General features: G+C 35.6%; 2 protein-coding genes across 2 annotated transcripts in view; one reads left to right on the top strand and one right to left on the bottom strand.

Annotated features, from left to right (window-relative positions):
• The window catches only part of LOC108751572, a 70,595-nt gene that overhangs the window by 38,646 nt on the left and 14,220 nt on the right, over positions 1-17,729 (top strand). The gene's annotated exons all lie outside the window — the stretch shown is intronic.
• Positions 8,082-12,786, bottom strand: LOC108751554. The gene is made up of 2 exons (XM_018491789.1): positions 12,736-12,786; positions 8,082-10,307 (listed from the first exon to the last, which is right to left on the bottom strand). The coding sequence occupies exons 1-2, from the start codon at positions 12,784-12,786 to the stop codon at positions 8,082-8,084; spliced, it is 2,277 nt and encodes a 758-aa protein (XP_018347291.1).

Here is a 17,729-nt window from a genome sequence, read left to right as displayed (position 1 = left end):
TTTTTCATTCTTGACGCGGATACTTTTAGCTTCACAACAAAAAAAAAATTAATAAAAAATATCAATGTATGCTCATTTGATCGCATTTTTAAAAACGTACCAATAGATGGCCCACCCTGTATATATATATATATGAGTAATAAAAAAGTCTGTCTAACAACTTTTATTTGATCCTCAAATCATATTTGGAGACAGGCATTTTTTAGTTAAATTACTAGATTACACAAATTACGTCAAATCCGAGCAGGGATACCGCAGAGTAGCGTCCTCGGCCCAATGTTATAGTAATGACTTTTCTACAACACCTCAAGTACTATCTGCAACGTATGCTGATGACACTGCAATTGTGGCCTCAAATGTAATGCTATAACTGTTGCACAGCTATTACAGTCATCTAAATGAAATACAAAAATAGTTGGAAAACATTTACGATAAGAAGAGCTATTAGCCCGCCTATAACATGTAAACAATCAGATAATACCACAATTGAATGAAGTTAAATACCTCGGTATGCATCTAGATCGCCGATTAACATGGCAAAAACACATCTTTACCAAGCGAAAACAACTTGATATCAGGCCGTAAGATATACTGGTTAATTGGACCTGAATCCAAACTCTCAGTCGAAAATAAACTTCTACTGTATAAATCCATAAATAAATCCATAATACTAAAACCGATATGGATCTATGGCATACAGCTCTGGAGCTCGGCAGCCAAATCTAACAGAAATCCTGTAACGCTTCAAATTTAAATTGCTGAGAATACTAATCAATGCTCCTTGATTTATGATAAACAAGGAGATACATAAAGATTTAGACATCTTATATGTAAATAAGGAAATCCGTATTACAAATCAAACTAATCAAGATTCCTTATAAATCAAAGAACTGGAAAGGATATGAGCAGTAGGAGTCAAGTGCAGAACACGTCGCGCAAATAATATATCTATAAAGTGTGAAACTTCTTTATTCATTAAAACGCGCTTACATGTTTCGGCTCACTTTTGAGCCCTCCTCAGAGACAACACAAACTAACATATATAAACTATGAATAAAAATTATCCTATCATGGTGAGCTCCCCTACCTCGAGAATTTAAATGCCAGAATTAAACCAAAAAAGAATGAAAGAAAAATAAAAAAGAAAAATAAACGAAAAAAAGAAAATAATGGAAAAAGAGAATATAAAAAACTAATTTATCAAAAATCTTAAGATTATAATTAAATATCTCGAAAATAAGGACGCTCACCCTGATCACAAATCACAAACTATATCGCAAACATTACTATGAATTATTCAAAAACCGGTTCTCGACATTTTTTGGCCAGTCAATGTCAGACACAGTAAGTCACTTTTAGTTTTAGCTAGTATTATTGAAGCTTAAATGAAAAATTTTGCATTGAAACATTAATCAATTCCATGAAAATAAAAGTTTGAAAGTAATAAAAAATCACGCCAGAAAGACTCATTACTGCGCACGAACGACACTGACTGACTAAACGTGACAACAACACAAGTCTTTATAACTTGTCTAATATAATCAGGAGGTAGGCCTTGAGAAGCCCCTCCATGTCCGTCTGCAAGTTGAGTCCGTGCATCTGTCTCCTGATGAATATCATCTCCGAAATTAATCTCTTTCTGTAATGAGGATCCTCGTCCAGTATTGTAACGTTCTCCCAATCGAAATCATGGCCTTCTTGTAACCGATGCTCCGTTATGACATTACGAGTAGAGTGTTCCATCTGATGTGATTCTTATGCTCCGTGATTCTTGACTTTAGCTATCTACACGTCTGTCCCACATTATTTGCATCGCAACTCTTATACGAGATCTTATAAACAACTTCTTGTCACGCGGTAAAGGGGCCTTTATGTACCCTAATGAATTGTCGCAATTTATTGCATATTCTATAGAACAATAGAACAATACCCTCATACGCTCGTTATTCAATTTGCTAAATTTCTCAGTAATACCACGAATGAAAGGAACAGTGAACCACGAATACTGCACTGTTTCCACCCTATCATCATTAACAACACTCTTCCTATTTCTAGCCATAATAATTTTCTTCAAACGATTGTTAATATTCTCAAATATAAAGTTCAATGGATAATCATTCTCTAACAATACTTTAATAATGAAACAAAAATTATCAAGGTGAAATTTAGGATTCAAAAGTAAAAATATCCTATCAACTAGTCCCGCGTACCTATTTTTTGAGAAACAGAATGCTGTGATCAAAAATTTAAATATCTACCCGAAAAAGTCGGTTTGTGGTACTAATTGAACTCTATCAACTTATTATCCCTAACTCACTGTAACATCCTAAAAATTCAATCTATCATTCCCTATCTCCATAGTGAACTGAACAAGAAAATTTATTAAGACGCATAAAGGCATGCATTATATGAACGGTGGACATTTTGAACACCTATTATAAAAGAAATAATTAATCTGCCCTTTTCAAGGCAATTAAATATTTTATAACAAGGAACATTCTCTTTCAGTTCGTAAATTATTAGAAAGCAAAAATAAATAAAATACTTACAAAATATTTAGAAAATATCCGAAAATATGTCTCACAGAGTAACTAAAACGCACGAGCAAAATTAACATCTTAAAGAAATAAATTTCATGTTTTCAAATTGTCGCGTTCAGAATTCTAAGAGGCTTCGCACAATTAATGGAATATAGGAAACGGGAAACTGAAAATAGAGAACAGTTGCCGTACGTTTTACGTATTTTAAAACAAAGTGTAAATTAGAAAAGTGAACGAATTTACTAGAATATTTATATGATATGGTATTTACTAGAATATTTATATGATATTTATTGTTTCCCCTTAGGGTTACAACCCATTTCCTACCAGCTTTTCCTTTCGTCTTTCTCCCACACTCTACATTTTTCCCACACATGCTCCCATGATACCATCTCGTAACCACACATCCTACATATATCTATTCCTTTCATCTCCCCTTTATAATTCCCCTTATTAATACGTGTTCTCTCATTTCATTCTCCAGCCTGAACCTGGCTATCCCCCCCCACTTCTTTTTCAAATACGCTGGTATCCGAATCCCCTTTATCCTGTTGTATCTATTGTAATTAGCCCCTCTATACTTTCTCAACTCTCTGATTTCTGTATTTCTTTCTCCCTTCTTTCCTCATCCTCTATTTCTCTCAATTCTCCCTCTTCTATTCCCCATCTTCTTAGCCCATCATTCCACTCCTTTTCTTATCCAGATGTTTCCCCTCTCTTTTTCCACTTTTTCTTTATTTCCTTTCAGCATTCCTAAAACCTATCCTGCTCTCATACTCCTCCTACAGCCTCTTCTCAAATCTCTACGCTCTTCTCGCTGCTTTACTCCATAATTTATCTTTTCGCAGCTCTTCTCTCGCCATATATCCTGGTGTTCTTCTTTCCATTCCTAATACCCATCCCAAAATCTATACTGTAATTTTTCCATTCCCTCCTCTCTTCCCAACCCCATATTTCCTCATTTATAATCGGCCAAATCATAAATAGTCAAATTCTCCTTTCCCAGTCTTTCTCAAATTTCCTATTTCCCATACTTGCCCTATTCCCGCCGTTCTTTATCCTTTCTTTTATATGAGTCTCCTGTCTCCTGTTTGTCTGCATTGTGTACCCCAGGTAAATTCTTTCACCTCAATTCTTTTCTCCCTCCACCACCATTCGCACTTTTTCTACCTCCTTTTCTCAACCTCATGATCTTTGTCTTTTCTGTATTCAATTCCAAATCTTTTCTTTTTAAATATGCTTCCAATTTATCCATCATACTCGTCATTTCTTCTTTACTTTGCATCGTACTTTTATAACCATATCAACAGTGTATGCCAGTAAATACTCTTCTTTTCTCATCCTCATGTCCTCTGTTTCACTTTTCCCATTTTTTCTTCCAGATTCACTATCAAAAAGTTGAACAGCAAGGAGCTCAGCGGGCACCCTTATCACTTCTCTTGCCGTCCAGAAACCTTCTCCCAGATCTTATCCTATCTCGACCCTACTTTTTCGTTTTTCTTATCACCTCCCTCACTCTCTTTATCAATTCTTCTTTCAGCTTCCTCTTTCTCTTTGCTTCTATTAAAATTTCCCTATTCATCGTATCAATGCTGCCCTAAGATCCACGAACATTACTACCATTCCTTCCTCTTTTCTCTCTGTCTATTTCATATATAGTTCAGTACAAATATATCGTCCCTTTTTCTTTTTTAAATCCTGTCTGATTATCCAGTACGATATAACTCGTATTAACTCTTTCTCCTCCATTCTTCCCTTAACTTCTCCGCCAGAATCGCCGTATACACTTTGTATAGAAAAGGCATTAATGTCACTCCTCTGTATTTCCCTATTACCTCATCTCTCTCTTTCTTTCTTATTGGTACTATAAGCCCTACTTTTTATTCTTTTGGCCATCCTTCCCCCTCCATACCCTATTACAAATCCCCAATACACATCTTATCTCACCATCCCCTTCTTTTCTCCTCTCTCCCTCCCAACTCCCTCTCTGTTTCTTCTAGCGCCTTCCTAATTCTCCTTTCTATCCATTCCATCTTTTCTTAAGTTCTCCATCAATTCTGCCCAACTTTCTTCTGAATGTTTTCCTACTTTCCTCATTTCATATTCTTTTTCCCCCCTTTCCTCCAATCTTCCTTTTTTTCCTATATCCCTTTCTCCCCTATCTTTGCCGTAATCAGGTCATGATCTATCTTCACATTTTTCCCTACCTCCAATCGTATAATTTTTTTCTCTTACTATCTCATCACCCAGTATGTAATCAATGACCGACTCTCCTTTTCCTCCTGTATATGTCCATTCCTCTTCCTCATCCCCTCTATCATTCAAAATTGTCGCCTCTTGCTAATAAACTCTAACAATTTCCTCCCTTCTCCGTTTATCTTTTTGTCTTTTGAATTGCTCCCTTGCTCTTCCTCCGCACATTCCTCCCCTTTAAACTATCCTCCCTTTGTCTTCGTTCTTGCATTAAAATCCCCTCCCACTATTGTTCTCATTCCTCCTTTCTTTTTCAAATCTCCATTTACGTAGACTCCTACTACCCTTCAGCTATTTTTTCCACATCTTATCCTTTCTATCCTTCAGCTATTCTTTCCACCTCTTTTTTCTCTTTATCATCCCTCTCCACCAGATCCTTCTTTATTCCCATTATCATACCACCCACCATATCGCTCTTCTCTTCTTGCTCCTCCTTCTTGCTGTCTGCACCTTCCATTCATACCTCCTTTCTCTGATTCCTTCCAACCCCCCCTTCTCTTTTACCCATGTCTCTATTAATACTAACACATTCCATTTTTCCAGCCTCTTTCAAAACTTCACGTCCTTCCCTCTTATCTCTGCTATGTTCCAAAACCCAATCTTTATCTCTCCATCCTCGTTTCTTCCTTCTGTCTCTGATCTTTTCCATCTTACTATCCCTCCCTTTTATATCCTTCCCTTCTCTCTCCTTACATTTCTCCCTGATTCTCTTTTCTGTTTTCACTTCTCTTATTTATTTGTATGAGCCTCTCTTCACTCCCCCCCCCCGCCCATCATCACTCCCTTCCATTTTTTAGTTCCTCTCTTTCTTCATTTCAAAGCTATATTTCTTTAATTCTTATCTTTCCATAACTCACCCATACTACTTTCCCCTTCATCTCCTTTTCCTTCGCAATTTCCTCAGCTTCCATTTAGTTCGCCTTTCTAATTATGTTAAGTCCTCTTCCAGCCAGATTGTATCCCCCTTTAATTTTTTTTTATTTTCCACCACCTTCCTTTTTTTTTCTTAGTTTTCTAACTTTACCATTGCTATTTCCCCCTATCCCCCCCCCATTCTTTCCTGCCTGTCTCTATCTTCGTCACACTTTCTATTCTAATCTCCATCTCTATTTTCCTTAGTACCTTTTCTATTCCCTTTGTTATATCCCATCCTCTCCTCTCTTATCCGTTTTACCATTATATTCCTTCTTCTTTCTTCTCTTTCTCTCAGTTCCCAACCCTTCTCCATTCTCTCTATTCTTATCTATAAGTCTCCTCTTTTATATACCCCTTCTCTTCCCTCCCCTTTCTCTTTCTTTTTCTTTTTCCTTCTTCCCCTCCTTCTGCTTTTTTATTCTCTTCAACTTCTTTCCATCTCCTCTATCTTTTTGTTAATTTCCTTTCTTTCTCCCATCTTTCCTCCCTCTTTCTCAGTTCTTCCTTCGCTTTTTCTATTTCTTTTCTCAGCACTTCATTCTGCTCTCTTGCTATTTCCCTTATTTCTTCCCTTACTCCTTTTAATCCTTTTCTCATTTCCTCACTCAGTTCTCTTAGCCATGCCACTATATTCTCGCTTCTCTCCCTCCGTACGTCTTCCCTTTCGCTCCTATCACCTTCATTGGCGATCTTATCTCATTCTATTACTCTTTAAAAATTTTCTTTTCTTCTTCTGTCTCCTTTTCTAACACGTTTCTTTTTCTTTTTAGCTCTTCTATTTCTCCTAACTCTATACTTCCACTTCACACTTTCTTCTCAGACAGTTTCTCTATCCTATTTGCTATCTATACTCTCCTGCTCCCCGTTCTTCTCTTCTGCCACCAGGAAGAAAGACTAAGGAGACTCCATTCAGTTCTCAGAAAATGGACCGATTTTCCGTTTCAAATTAAGTTTTGATTCTCGACATTCGCGGTGCTTGTGAACTTGGCAGTCCTGTGCATAATGAATGCGTTGTAGGAAAGAGTGTCACGAACGTAACTTAACTCCGTAAAGGCGATTTTGTCTGTGATTAATCTTCGTCAGGATTGTTAGGAAGGAAAATTAACCGTAGATAAAATTCCTTTACGGGAAGTTCGCAACACTTTTTCCTACGATGCACTTCACAACCTAGCAAACGGGAATGGATTAAAATAGATTAAAAATTTTTTAATGCGTATGTGATAATCCATGAAAATGAATTGAGTGGATTGAAATGAATTGGATCCGAGCTGACACTATTCGAAAAAAAAAAAAAAAAAAAAAACATTCATATTTAAGGGTTACAAATTTTATTCCTAAAACATTTATAATAATTATAATTGAAATTAACTACTTCAAATTGGTATTAAAAACGCACCTTAGTGAGATTCGAACCTTGGATTTCTGGATTATGAATTTTCTACGTTACTCGCTACATCACTTCTTCAATTGGTAAATGTGTTATTCATTCTCTCTACTTCAATTACTACCAGCTAAACTAATAAATGAAATTATATAGATATACTCAGTAAACAGGAATGGATTGAAATGGATTAAAATAAATTTAGATTTTCAGAAATAGAGATTCATGAATGTTAAAATGAATCCTTTTCAATTCCGAATGCATTTTTATTCATTTATAAAAATTGTATGAAGCAAATGTCTAACCTTTTTCAATCCTAAATGCATTTTTATTTATTTATAGGAATTGCATAGAGTATATCTCTTTATATGCCGTAAATAATCAAATAAATACACGGCGAAAGAAGAGTCAGTAGATTACAAAGAGAAAAACAAAACATTTAATTAATTAAATTATTATGCGACGATACATGCGCACGGAACGGCATATATAAATGTGTAAATGTATAAACATGTGTAAAAATATAACAAGTTTCGGCTACAAGATTGAGCCCTCTTCAGATATAAAACGCAAAAGAGAAATAGACGATAAGTGAAAATTAAGTAAAAAACAAATCATGTCGCAATTAACATTAGACGTAAAGAAATAAAATTCAGATGGATCTCAAAAGTACGATTGAGTAATCAAGGTGTCCATTGTCCAAGCACAGATCGCTAGGCAAGGCCGAAAAAAAAAAAAGTTATGAGAAAAAAGACAGACTTTGACAATTAAAAACGCCGTTATACAGATAAAATAACAAACTCACCAGCAAACCCGAACAAATCAATGATCCCCCGCTTATGCACAGGTGAACCATATGTAAGCCGTAACACTCCGGCAATATTGTGCATGCCAGAGCTAGACATGTCGGCGTCGCTCACGACGTGACCGCTCGCTTAGACGGAATATAACGCACTGAGAGAGGAGAGGAGACGGGCCGACACAATCGAAAGTCATACTTTGTTTATTATCGGTATATACGCTTTATGGAGACTTTCGGTGTCAGTTTGTAGATTTAAACTATTCTTTTGTTTTTTGATATGTAACATTTCAGAGATTAGCCGCTTTCTGTAAGAAGGTTCTTCATCAAGGATCTGAACATCGTCCCATTGAAAATCATGATTGTAAAGAAGTCTATGCTCGGTGATAACGGAGCGGGTAGACGTTTTGTATCGAATGTGGTTACGGTGTTCCGCAATTCTGGTTTTTAGTTTTCTGCCCGTCTGCCCGACGTAAGATGCATCGCAATTATTGCATCGAATCTTGTAGACAACATTATTTTTTGATGTACGAGGACAAGTGTCCTTTTGGACTCTGATGTACTTGTTCATCTTGTTAGGGCTGTGGAAAGCTATTCTGATGTCGCCTTTATTTTTGCGTAATGCTCTAAATCTCTCCGTGTGAGACGGAACGAAGGGGACCGTAAGCCACGAGGTAGACTCTTTCGTAATATCATTCTCAGTTGTGACGTTATGCACGTTATGAATTTTTTTGATTAAATTTTTTATTCTATGGTTCATGGTATCAAAAATAAAATCGAGTGGGTAGTCATTTAAAAGTAAGATATTAATAATGAAAGTTAAGTTTTTCGTGTGAAATCTACTGTCAGATAGTAAAAATGCTCTGTCAACTAACGAGAAGATGGTACCTTTTTTTTGTGTCAAAGGATGATTCGAATGAAAGTTCAGGAATCTACCTGAGAACGTTGGCTTACGGTACCAATCCAAATAACATTGATTTTCATTGACCAACACGGTAATATCCAGAAAATTTATCGCATTACCCCCCCTTTCCACGGTGAACTGTAAGCGCGGATGGAATGAATTAAAATGTTTTAATAACCTATCAATTTGTGAGGGATGTACCGCCGTACATATGTCGTCAACGTATCTGTAGTAAAATAATGTGTCAACGTTCGACGACATCAAGGACACCGTCTCCAATCTCCTCATCACTAGGTCCGCTATTATGGGTGATATTGGAGAGCCCATGGGAGTGCCAAAGCATTGTCTGTAAAATACATCGTCGAAGGAAAAGAACGTGGAGTCTAAAACGAACTTTATTGCCCCCAAGAACTCTTTTTTAGGTAGGGAGCAATCTCTGGCAATAGCATGCCAATGTTCGTTTATGCAGTCAATCGCCAAATCAATTGGTACGTTCGTGAATAAAGAGGTGACATCTAGAGATATTAATTCATGTGCCCCTGTGAAATGTACATTCCTTAGTTTTTCGACTAATTCAAAACTATTCTTGATGTTGCTATCGGTTTTCGGAATGGTCTTAAATAATTTATTCTGTAAGAACGCAGCCAAAGAATATAGCGGACTGCCCATCGACGACACGATAATTCTTAAAGGACAGCCAGGTTTGTGTATCTTTGGCAGTCCATAGGCCCTCGGGAGAGACCCATCGCTGCAGTACAGCGCTCTGTACTCAGAGTCCCCAATATATCCTCCTGTTTTCCACCTTGTGAGCATAGATCTTAAAGCCGTCGTCAGTTTTTTTGTCGGATCTTTATTAATCTGGACGTACGTGTCCGAGTCCCCCAGTAACGTAATCATTTGGTCTTTGTACGCATCTCTGTCGATAGCAACAGTGACGTTGCCCTTGTCCGCACGCGTGAACACAATATTAGGATGCGCCGACAAGAACAACCGAGTTTCTGACTCCATCTTAGTTAACTGTTTGTGGACATCCAGAGTAAAGACAGGAGAAGAAATGATATTTTTTAGGATGGGAATAGACTGATTAATTATGTCCATTTTCTTGTCCAAAGGCATCCTCAATGTGCCACTCTCAATACCCTTAATGCAGTTAAAAATAATCTTGTTCTTATTATCGAAGGGGAGCGCAAAGTCTTCACCCAATTGTAAAAAACATTGAACATTGTTAGGAATATCGCACGAAGACAAGTTCAGGAACCAACCGTCTCTGACCGTGGACAGAGACGAAGGGACCTGTGACGGAAAGGAGTTAGGGAGTATGGAAATCATAGGATTGAGAGAACAATTATTTGGAAGAACAGAACTGTCGACGAAATACGGTGCTGGATTAAGAAAGCTGCGCCCCAAAGATCTACAAGTATTATCTAATGTTGAGCTAAGTGATTTACGGACGGAGTCAGAATTGTACTGTATGGGCGCGATCCTGACGATGGCTTGTTTTATATGCCTTTCAATCTAAAAATAATATTATAATATTTTGTGTGCATTATATGAATGCTGCTCAATTCAAAATTCTGAATAGGAAATGCAGTTTTTTAATCCAATTGAATAAAAAAAAATTTTTTCTTAAAAAATGAACCATGAGTGCTATTTAAATTATTCAAAATTATAAGTAGAAAATTTTTCGTTTTAATCCAACTAAATTAAAAAAAGTTGTAACATAAAAATAATTGAGCTATGTTCTCTTTTGTTTCTCTTTGATTAGAGGTAAAATGAATGATCGATGTGAACACTCGCAAACCAAGTCGAACACAGTCCGAATATTACGCTGATCACGGCGCGCGACATCGACCAAGCGAGATTAGATTATCCGACACTTATCCAATGTTGTCTCATAATAATATAAATTGTTTATATTTTATTATATCTGTTATAATAATGATATTTTTATTATATCTATATAATTTCGTTCTGGTTTAGCTGGTTGTAATTGAAATAGAGAATGAATAATACATTTTTTTTTACATAATATATTTATCAATAATACATTTACCAATTGAAAAAGTAGTGTAGCGAGTAACGTAGAAGATTCATAATCCAGAGATTCTAGGTTCGAATCCCACTAAGGTGCGTTTTTTAATATCAATTTGAAGTAGTTAATTTTAGGTATAATTATTATAAATATGTTAGGAATAAAATTTATAACCCTTAAATATAAATGTTTTTTTTTTTTTTCGAACATTTAACTAGTGTGAGCTCGGATCCAATCTATTTCAATCTTTTTAATCCATTTTCATAGATTTAAAGAGTACGTATTAAAAAAGTTTTAATCTATTTTAATTTATTCTCGTTTACTGAGTAATAAAAATATCATTATTTAACAAATATAATAAAGTATAAACAATTTATATTATTATGAGACAACATTGAGTAAGTATCGGATAATCTAATCTCGCTTGGCCAATGTCGCGCGCCGTGATTAGCCTAATATTCGTGCAGTGTTTGACTTGGTTTGCGAGTGCTCACATCGATTATTCATTTACTTCTAATCAAATAGAAACAAAAGAACATAGCTTAATTATTTTTACGTTACAACTTTTTTGAACTTAGTTGAATTAAAACGAAAAATTTCCTATAATTTTGAATAATTTAAGTGGCATTTATGGTCTATTTTTAAATAAAACTTTTTTTATTCAATTAGATTGAAAAACTGCATTTCATATTCAGAATATTGAATTGAGCAGTATTCACATTGCACAGAAATTGCTGATATTATTTTTGAATTTAACTGATTTAAAAAAAAATTCTTATTCACACTTTTGAATTGAGTAGTATTCACGACGCACAGAAAATACTAATATTATTTTTAGATTGGACATAGAGATATGCTCTATGCAATTCTTATAAAAGAATAAAAATGCATTCAAGATTGAAAAGAATTAATTTTAACATTCATGAATTTGTATTTCTGAAAATCTGAATCCATTTTAATCCATTTCAATTCATTTTCGTTTGCTGCGAAATACCACGAGTGTCGAGAATCAAAACTTAACTTGAAACGCAAAATCAGTCCATTTTTATTAATGTGAGTGGAATCCTTAGTCTATCTCTCTGCCTGCTACTTTACTCTTGTTCACTCTCCTTTTCCCTAGCCGTTTCTCCAAATTGCCTAGCCGACTCGCAGCGCCACACTAAGCCGGCACGTCCTCCCTCTCTTCCCCTCTCTCATTTAACCTATTTTCCTTTCTTCTTCTTCTGGTGCACTCCAGAGGTAATTTGCGATTATTTCATCAAATGCTTCTCTTGTTTGTGCTGTTCTTAGTAGCTATTGGACGTTCATGCCGGTCCAATCTCTAATGTTGCGGAGCCATGACATTGTCCTTCTTCCTATTCCTCTGCGATTCTCTATCTTGCCTTCATTATCAGACATAAGATGTTTTCCTTTTCTTGATTATAACTAATAGTTCCGTTCTTTCTTTACAATCTACAATATTGTATCATTGCCCACATGCTGCGTCCATGATATTCTGAGCATTCTGTAAAATCACATTTTGAATTTCAAGACGTCTCATGATATTCATTTTGAATATCCATTTTCTCTGCTCCATTTAACAGACCGACTAAATGTAACATTTAACAACTCTTTGCTGGATATTCTTCCGAGAAGGTTAAGTTTTCGGTTACAGGCGACATTTCTCCATTTGTTGAACATGCTTCTGGCTTGCTCTATTCGTGATTTTATTTCAATTTCTGAGTTCCATTTATTGTTTAGTGATACTTTTAAGTACCGGATTTTATGTACTTATTCTAATAGAGCATTCCTCAGATAGAGTTACAATTTCCATTATTCTTGCTAACTGTTACTTTTGTTTTTTTTATATTAATTATTAAAGTATTTTCTCTCTCTCTCTCTCTCTCTCTCTCTCTCACTTTCAATATTTACTCTGTTCAAGATATATTGTAGATCTTCTTCATTTCCCTCCATTAGCACCATATTATCCGCATATCTTGATATTGTTGATACATCTACCATTGATTTTTACGCCGATTTCGACATTATCTAAAGCTCTCTTGAAGATGCATTTTGAGTATAAGTTAAAAAGTAAGGGGGACATGACACAGCCTTATCAGACACCTCTTTGTATAGAGATATTTTTAATGGTTTTATCAGTGTATTTTAGTGTCGCTTCCTGCTGCCAATAGAGATTCTGAATTATACGCAGATCCTGCTATCCAGTTCCCTTTCTTGTAATTCGATAATGAGTTGGCATGTTGTACTCTATCAAATGCCTTCTCATAATCTATTATAATATATAAAACATAAATATATTTTTTCTAATGATCAAAGCATTTTTGAATAAGAGTCTGAGCAGCAAATAGGGTCTCACGCGTTTTCAAAGCATTTCTGAATCCAAACTGGCAGTCACTTATATCCATTTCATATTTTTTATAGATACGATTCTGTATGATTTTCATGAATACTTTCAATATGACTCATTAAGAGTCTGAACTCATCGCACTTTCTAGAGTTTATTTTCTTCGGTAGAGTTATGAACTCTGATTTTAATCATTCTCTTGGTATTTTGCCTGTTTTGTAGATATTATTAAAGAATCGCGTTAAGAATCTTATATTGTCGTCCTCTAGTAGTTTTAATATATCAATTTCTAATTCATCCGGGCCATAAGCTTTTTTGCTCTTTGTTATTTTTATGGCATATTTCACCTCTGTTTCTAAGACAGGAGATCCTTCCATCTCTAGTCTTGTATTTCAGATCTTTAATCTGCAAAAGAATTCTCGACAAATTTCTCCCATGTTTGCATAGTTTGTTGTATAGTTCGATGACTATTTTTCCTGCGTTGTCAGTTAGGATGGGTGTTATGTTTTTGGTTTCTACTTGCATTTTTCTTCAATTTCTTATGTAGATTAAAACTATTGTGTTTTTTGTCGAGTTCTTCTATTTCCTCGCATTTTTTATTTAGCCATTTTTCTTTAGTTTCTTTAATCTTTGTATCAATTATTCTTCATATTTTTTTGTATGTCTGTGGATTGTTTTTATGTTTTCTTCTTTCCTCTCCTCTCAGTGGTCATCCATTCTTTCCTTTTTCCCCTTACGCCACTTTTCAATTTTTCTTTTTGTACTCTGATTATCGTCTCCTTCAGAATATTCCATTCTTCTTCCACTTCTGTTTGTGTGCTATCTATTCCTCTTAGTTCTCTGTTGAATCTGCTTGCAACCTTCTTTTTTATTTCTTTATTTTGTAGTAGTTTACTGTTGCATTTAGTAGGTTTTTATGATTAATTTTTTTGAGTTTGCTGTTTAATTGTATAATGACCGGATTGTGGTCAGAACCAATATCCATGCCTGGGTAAGTTTTTGCGTTTCGAATACTCGATTTGAATCTCTTATTGATCAGAACAAAATCGATTTGATTTCTGATCATGTTTTGTTGTCCTGTGGCGATTTCCAGGTATAAGATCTCCTTGGTGGCAATTTGAACCAGATATTAGTTACAGTATATTCCTCTTCTTGAAAGAATTGAATGAGGCGGTCTCCTTTATCATTGCGTGTTCCAAATTTTCCAACTATATTTTCTACTCTACCCGTTTCAACTTTGGCGTTAAAGTTATATTGGTGTTTCTTTAGGCTATTTATGATAGTCCCTCGTAGAATTCTTCTACTTCGTCCTGATGTTTGTCTGCTATGGGTGCATATCACATTTATTAGTGTTATCCGCTTTTAGCTGCAATAATGCTGTTCTTTTAGTATGGCGTAAAATTGTCAACACTGTTAGCAATTTTTTTGTTTATGAGGAACGCAACGCTGTTGAGGAATTATCTTCTTGAGAAATAAATGATGTGGTCGACAATTTCTGTTCTACCTGCACCAGGCCATCTTACTTCACTTAATCTTAATATTTGTATATTGTTTCTCTTCATTTCTGATATCATATACGAGTATGTACCTTACGTATTATGTACTTTACCTGTTTTTAATAGACTTCGAACATTCCGATCTTTGGTGGTTTTTTCACTGTAGCAAGTACGGAGATTCTTCGCAACCTCTGCCCCATTGAAAGGGTAACAATATTGGGGGCCATTGTAGATTTTATTTTCCATGATGAAGTATATAATTTTCTTGAGAATAATCACTCAGGTAGTTTTTCCTTGCTTTCCTGAGTCCGTAGTAGTCTTCTTACTGGGACTGTAGGTGCCATCGTTGATTAGTCCTCCGATAGCATCCAATACAACAGTCCTATGGTGACTGTCCCGCTGGATCTAGATTCTCTGATAGCTTTATGAGATCCCCATTCTCGTTTGTTTGTTGACTCTGTCTTCCGCTGGGATTGATACCACAACCTTTGACAGAGTTGCTCGATGTGACAGGATGCATCGACGTGTGGGTGAGAAATGGAGTTGACGCGTAGAGGCTAGGAGAATCTCTCTTGAGTGAAATTCTTAATTCGCTTATACACCCTTTACATCCCCATCTTTTCCTTTACTCTGCCTTTATCTCTTGATTCCCTTATCCTTTTATATTTTCTCCACTCTAACACCTCCCTCTTCCTTCCGTCTCTCTCTCACCCAATCCAATCGTATTTCTATAAAGACGCACGTAAAATGTAATGGGATAATGGTAATTATATTGGGTTGTTCGGAAAATAATTTCGTTTTTTCCCAACAGAGGACTTATATTTTTTCACAGCCAACTTCACACTTAAGCCGCATAATCATTATATATTTTGACAGCTGATATAGCAAGGCTTGTGAAAAAAGTCATCAGCTGGACAAATTGAATCACAAATTGATTCACTTAAACAGAAAAGGCCAGAATTGATCAATAGAAAAGGTGTAGTGTTCCACCAAGATAATGCGAGACCCCATACAAGTTTGGTAACTCGCCAAAAGCTTTTACAACTTGGATGGGATATACTGCCACATCCATCATATTCTCCAGATCTGGTACCTTCTGATTATTATTTGTTCCGGTCTCTACAAAATTTTTTAGACGGTAAAACCTTTACTTCAAATGAGGAAGTCAAAAATCACCTGGATCAGTTTTTTGCCAGCAAAGAACAAAAATTTTATGAGCGTGGAATCATGCTACTGCCAGAAAGATGGCAAAAAGCATTGGACCAGAATGGACAATATATAATTCAGTAAAATATTTATTCACTTCAAGAAAATCGTCTTTCATTTTCATAAAAAAAACGAAATTACTTTCCGAACAACTTAATAGTACAGTATATATATATATATATATATAGTTAATATCAATGCTACAAAAATCAATATAATTAAGCTTATTTAATGCGTTTTTGCATTAAATGAAAGAATCTGGCAGAAAAGTGTCGCTAGGAAACCTATCATAGAGACAAAATGAGGGTAATTCTTTAAAAGAGCTACTTCCGATTTCAATGAAATTAGATTAATTTAAAGAATTTTAAAATTCTTCTTATGTTAAAAAAATTTTTAACATAATCGTAAAACAACCTCATGATTGACTGAACCTTGATTCCGCTTTCGCGTTTACCACGAATGGGACATAAGAGAAAGAAAATAAACAGAATCGTAGGCTGCTGATTAATATCTACATTCATATTTACTGTAATTATTAACATTCTGCTACTATGTTCATATTAATGAAGAAGACAAAAAACAGTATGTAACCAATCGCATTGTATGGACAATGGCTGTAATATACATCGACAGCATATAATATTGAGGTTATGTGCTGCAATTTTTGTTCATTCTGCAAATTGTAAGGATGAAATTATAGCGAAAATAGCGGAATAATTGTGATTCGTCGGATTGACTCCGCGAGTTCCGTTCCGTTGTCAATTTCCGCTCTATGGGACGGTATCCTTACGTAGAAACACTTTAGTCAATTTTCACGCTCAATATCTCGCTCCGCAGAGCAGTCTCAGACTTTTTTCAGCCAGATTCTTTCACTTTACGCAAAAACGCGTCGAATGAGCCTAATTTTATCGAAATCGGAGGTAGCTCTTTTGAAGAATTACCTTTATTTTATCTCTATGACACATTTTTTAATTTCAATAGTCGTCAACTTTAATATCTTTTGCTTAATATCTCGGTTCGCAGGGTAGAGCGACTTTTTTCTGTTAAATTCTTTCATTTCATGCAAAAACGCGTCGAATAAGCCTAATTTTTATTGAAAATCGGTTGGTTTCTATTTCTTAAAATACGTCGCCTGGTTACGCGTTTTCTCACTATATATGTTAGTTATTGAAGAATATTTCCGAAGCCTCAGTGGTCGAACTAGCTAAGACACTCGCCCCGGAAAGTTGAGAGTCTCAGGTTTGAATCCTGGCTGAGATAATATTTTTCGCAATAAAAATTTCTTATTTGAAATAAAGAGGGAATTATATATACTCGCGATTGTCCGCACGTTTCGGCTCGCGATTATTAACATTTCAGATTGATTGTGTTTTAATGTCCGAACGTTTCAGCGCACAGTCACATTTGAGATTAGTTAAATTCATAAACTTAGAATACGAGGTCTGGCTATTAAATAACGAGACTGCGCGCGCAGAAGGCGTCCTAGAGGGGTAGGGTGGGAAACGAATGCAGCTTTGGATAGCTGGAAGTGTCTACTATTCCAGTACGAAAACACGTTTTTGTCGCAGTAGTAGTATTTTTTCTATAGAGGTTAGAAGCGAACTTGTTTTTTTCTCGTGCCGATAACAATGTGTGACGAAAAACGAGCAACGGATCAATGTGAAATTTCTCGTTAAATTAAAAAAAACTCCGACTGAGTGCTATAAGTTGTTGAAAGAGGCCTATGGTGAGAATTCTCTATCTCGTGCGCGTGTTTTCGAATGGTATAAACGGTTTTCTGAAGGCCGAGAGAGCACCGAAGATGACCAACGTCCAGGTCGACCTGTCTCTGTTTCAACTCCGCAAACAGTGACCAAAAT

The sequence above is a fragment of the Trachymyrmex septentrionalis genome, unplaced genomic scaffold (genome assembly GCF_001594115.1).
Source record: "Trachymyrmex septentrionalis isolate Tsep2-gDNA-1 unplaced genomic scaffold, Tsep1.0 scaffold5, whole genome shotgun sequence".
NCBI lineage: Eukaryota > Metazoa > Arthropoda > Insecta > Hymenoptera > Formicidae > Trachymyrmex > Trachymyrmex septentrionalis.
The sequence above is the reverse complement of the archived record's forward strand: the minus strand, read 5'-3'. Positions and strand labels throughout refer to the sequence as shown.

Bases quoted from the DNA above. Each gene is read 5' to 3' on its own strand.
- LOC108751554 (XM_018491789.1), bottom strand. From the start codon at position 12,786: ATGGTGCTAATGGAGGGAAATGAAGAAGATCTACAATATATCTTGAAC. The intron at 10,308-12,735 runs GTAAATATTGAA...TATTATTTTTAG, and splicing joins TACAATATATCTTGAACAGA to ATTGAAAGGCATATAAAACA.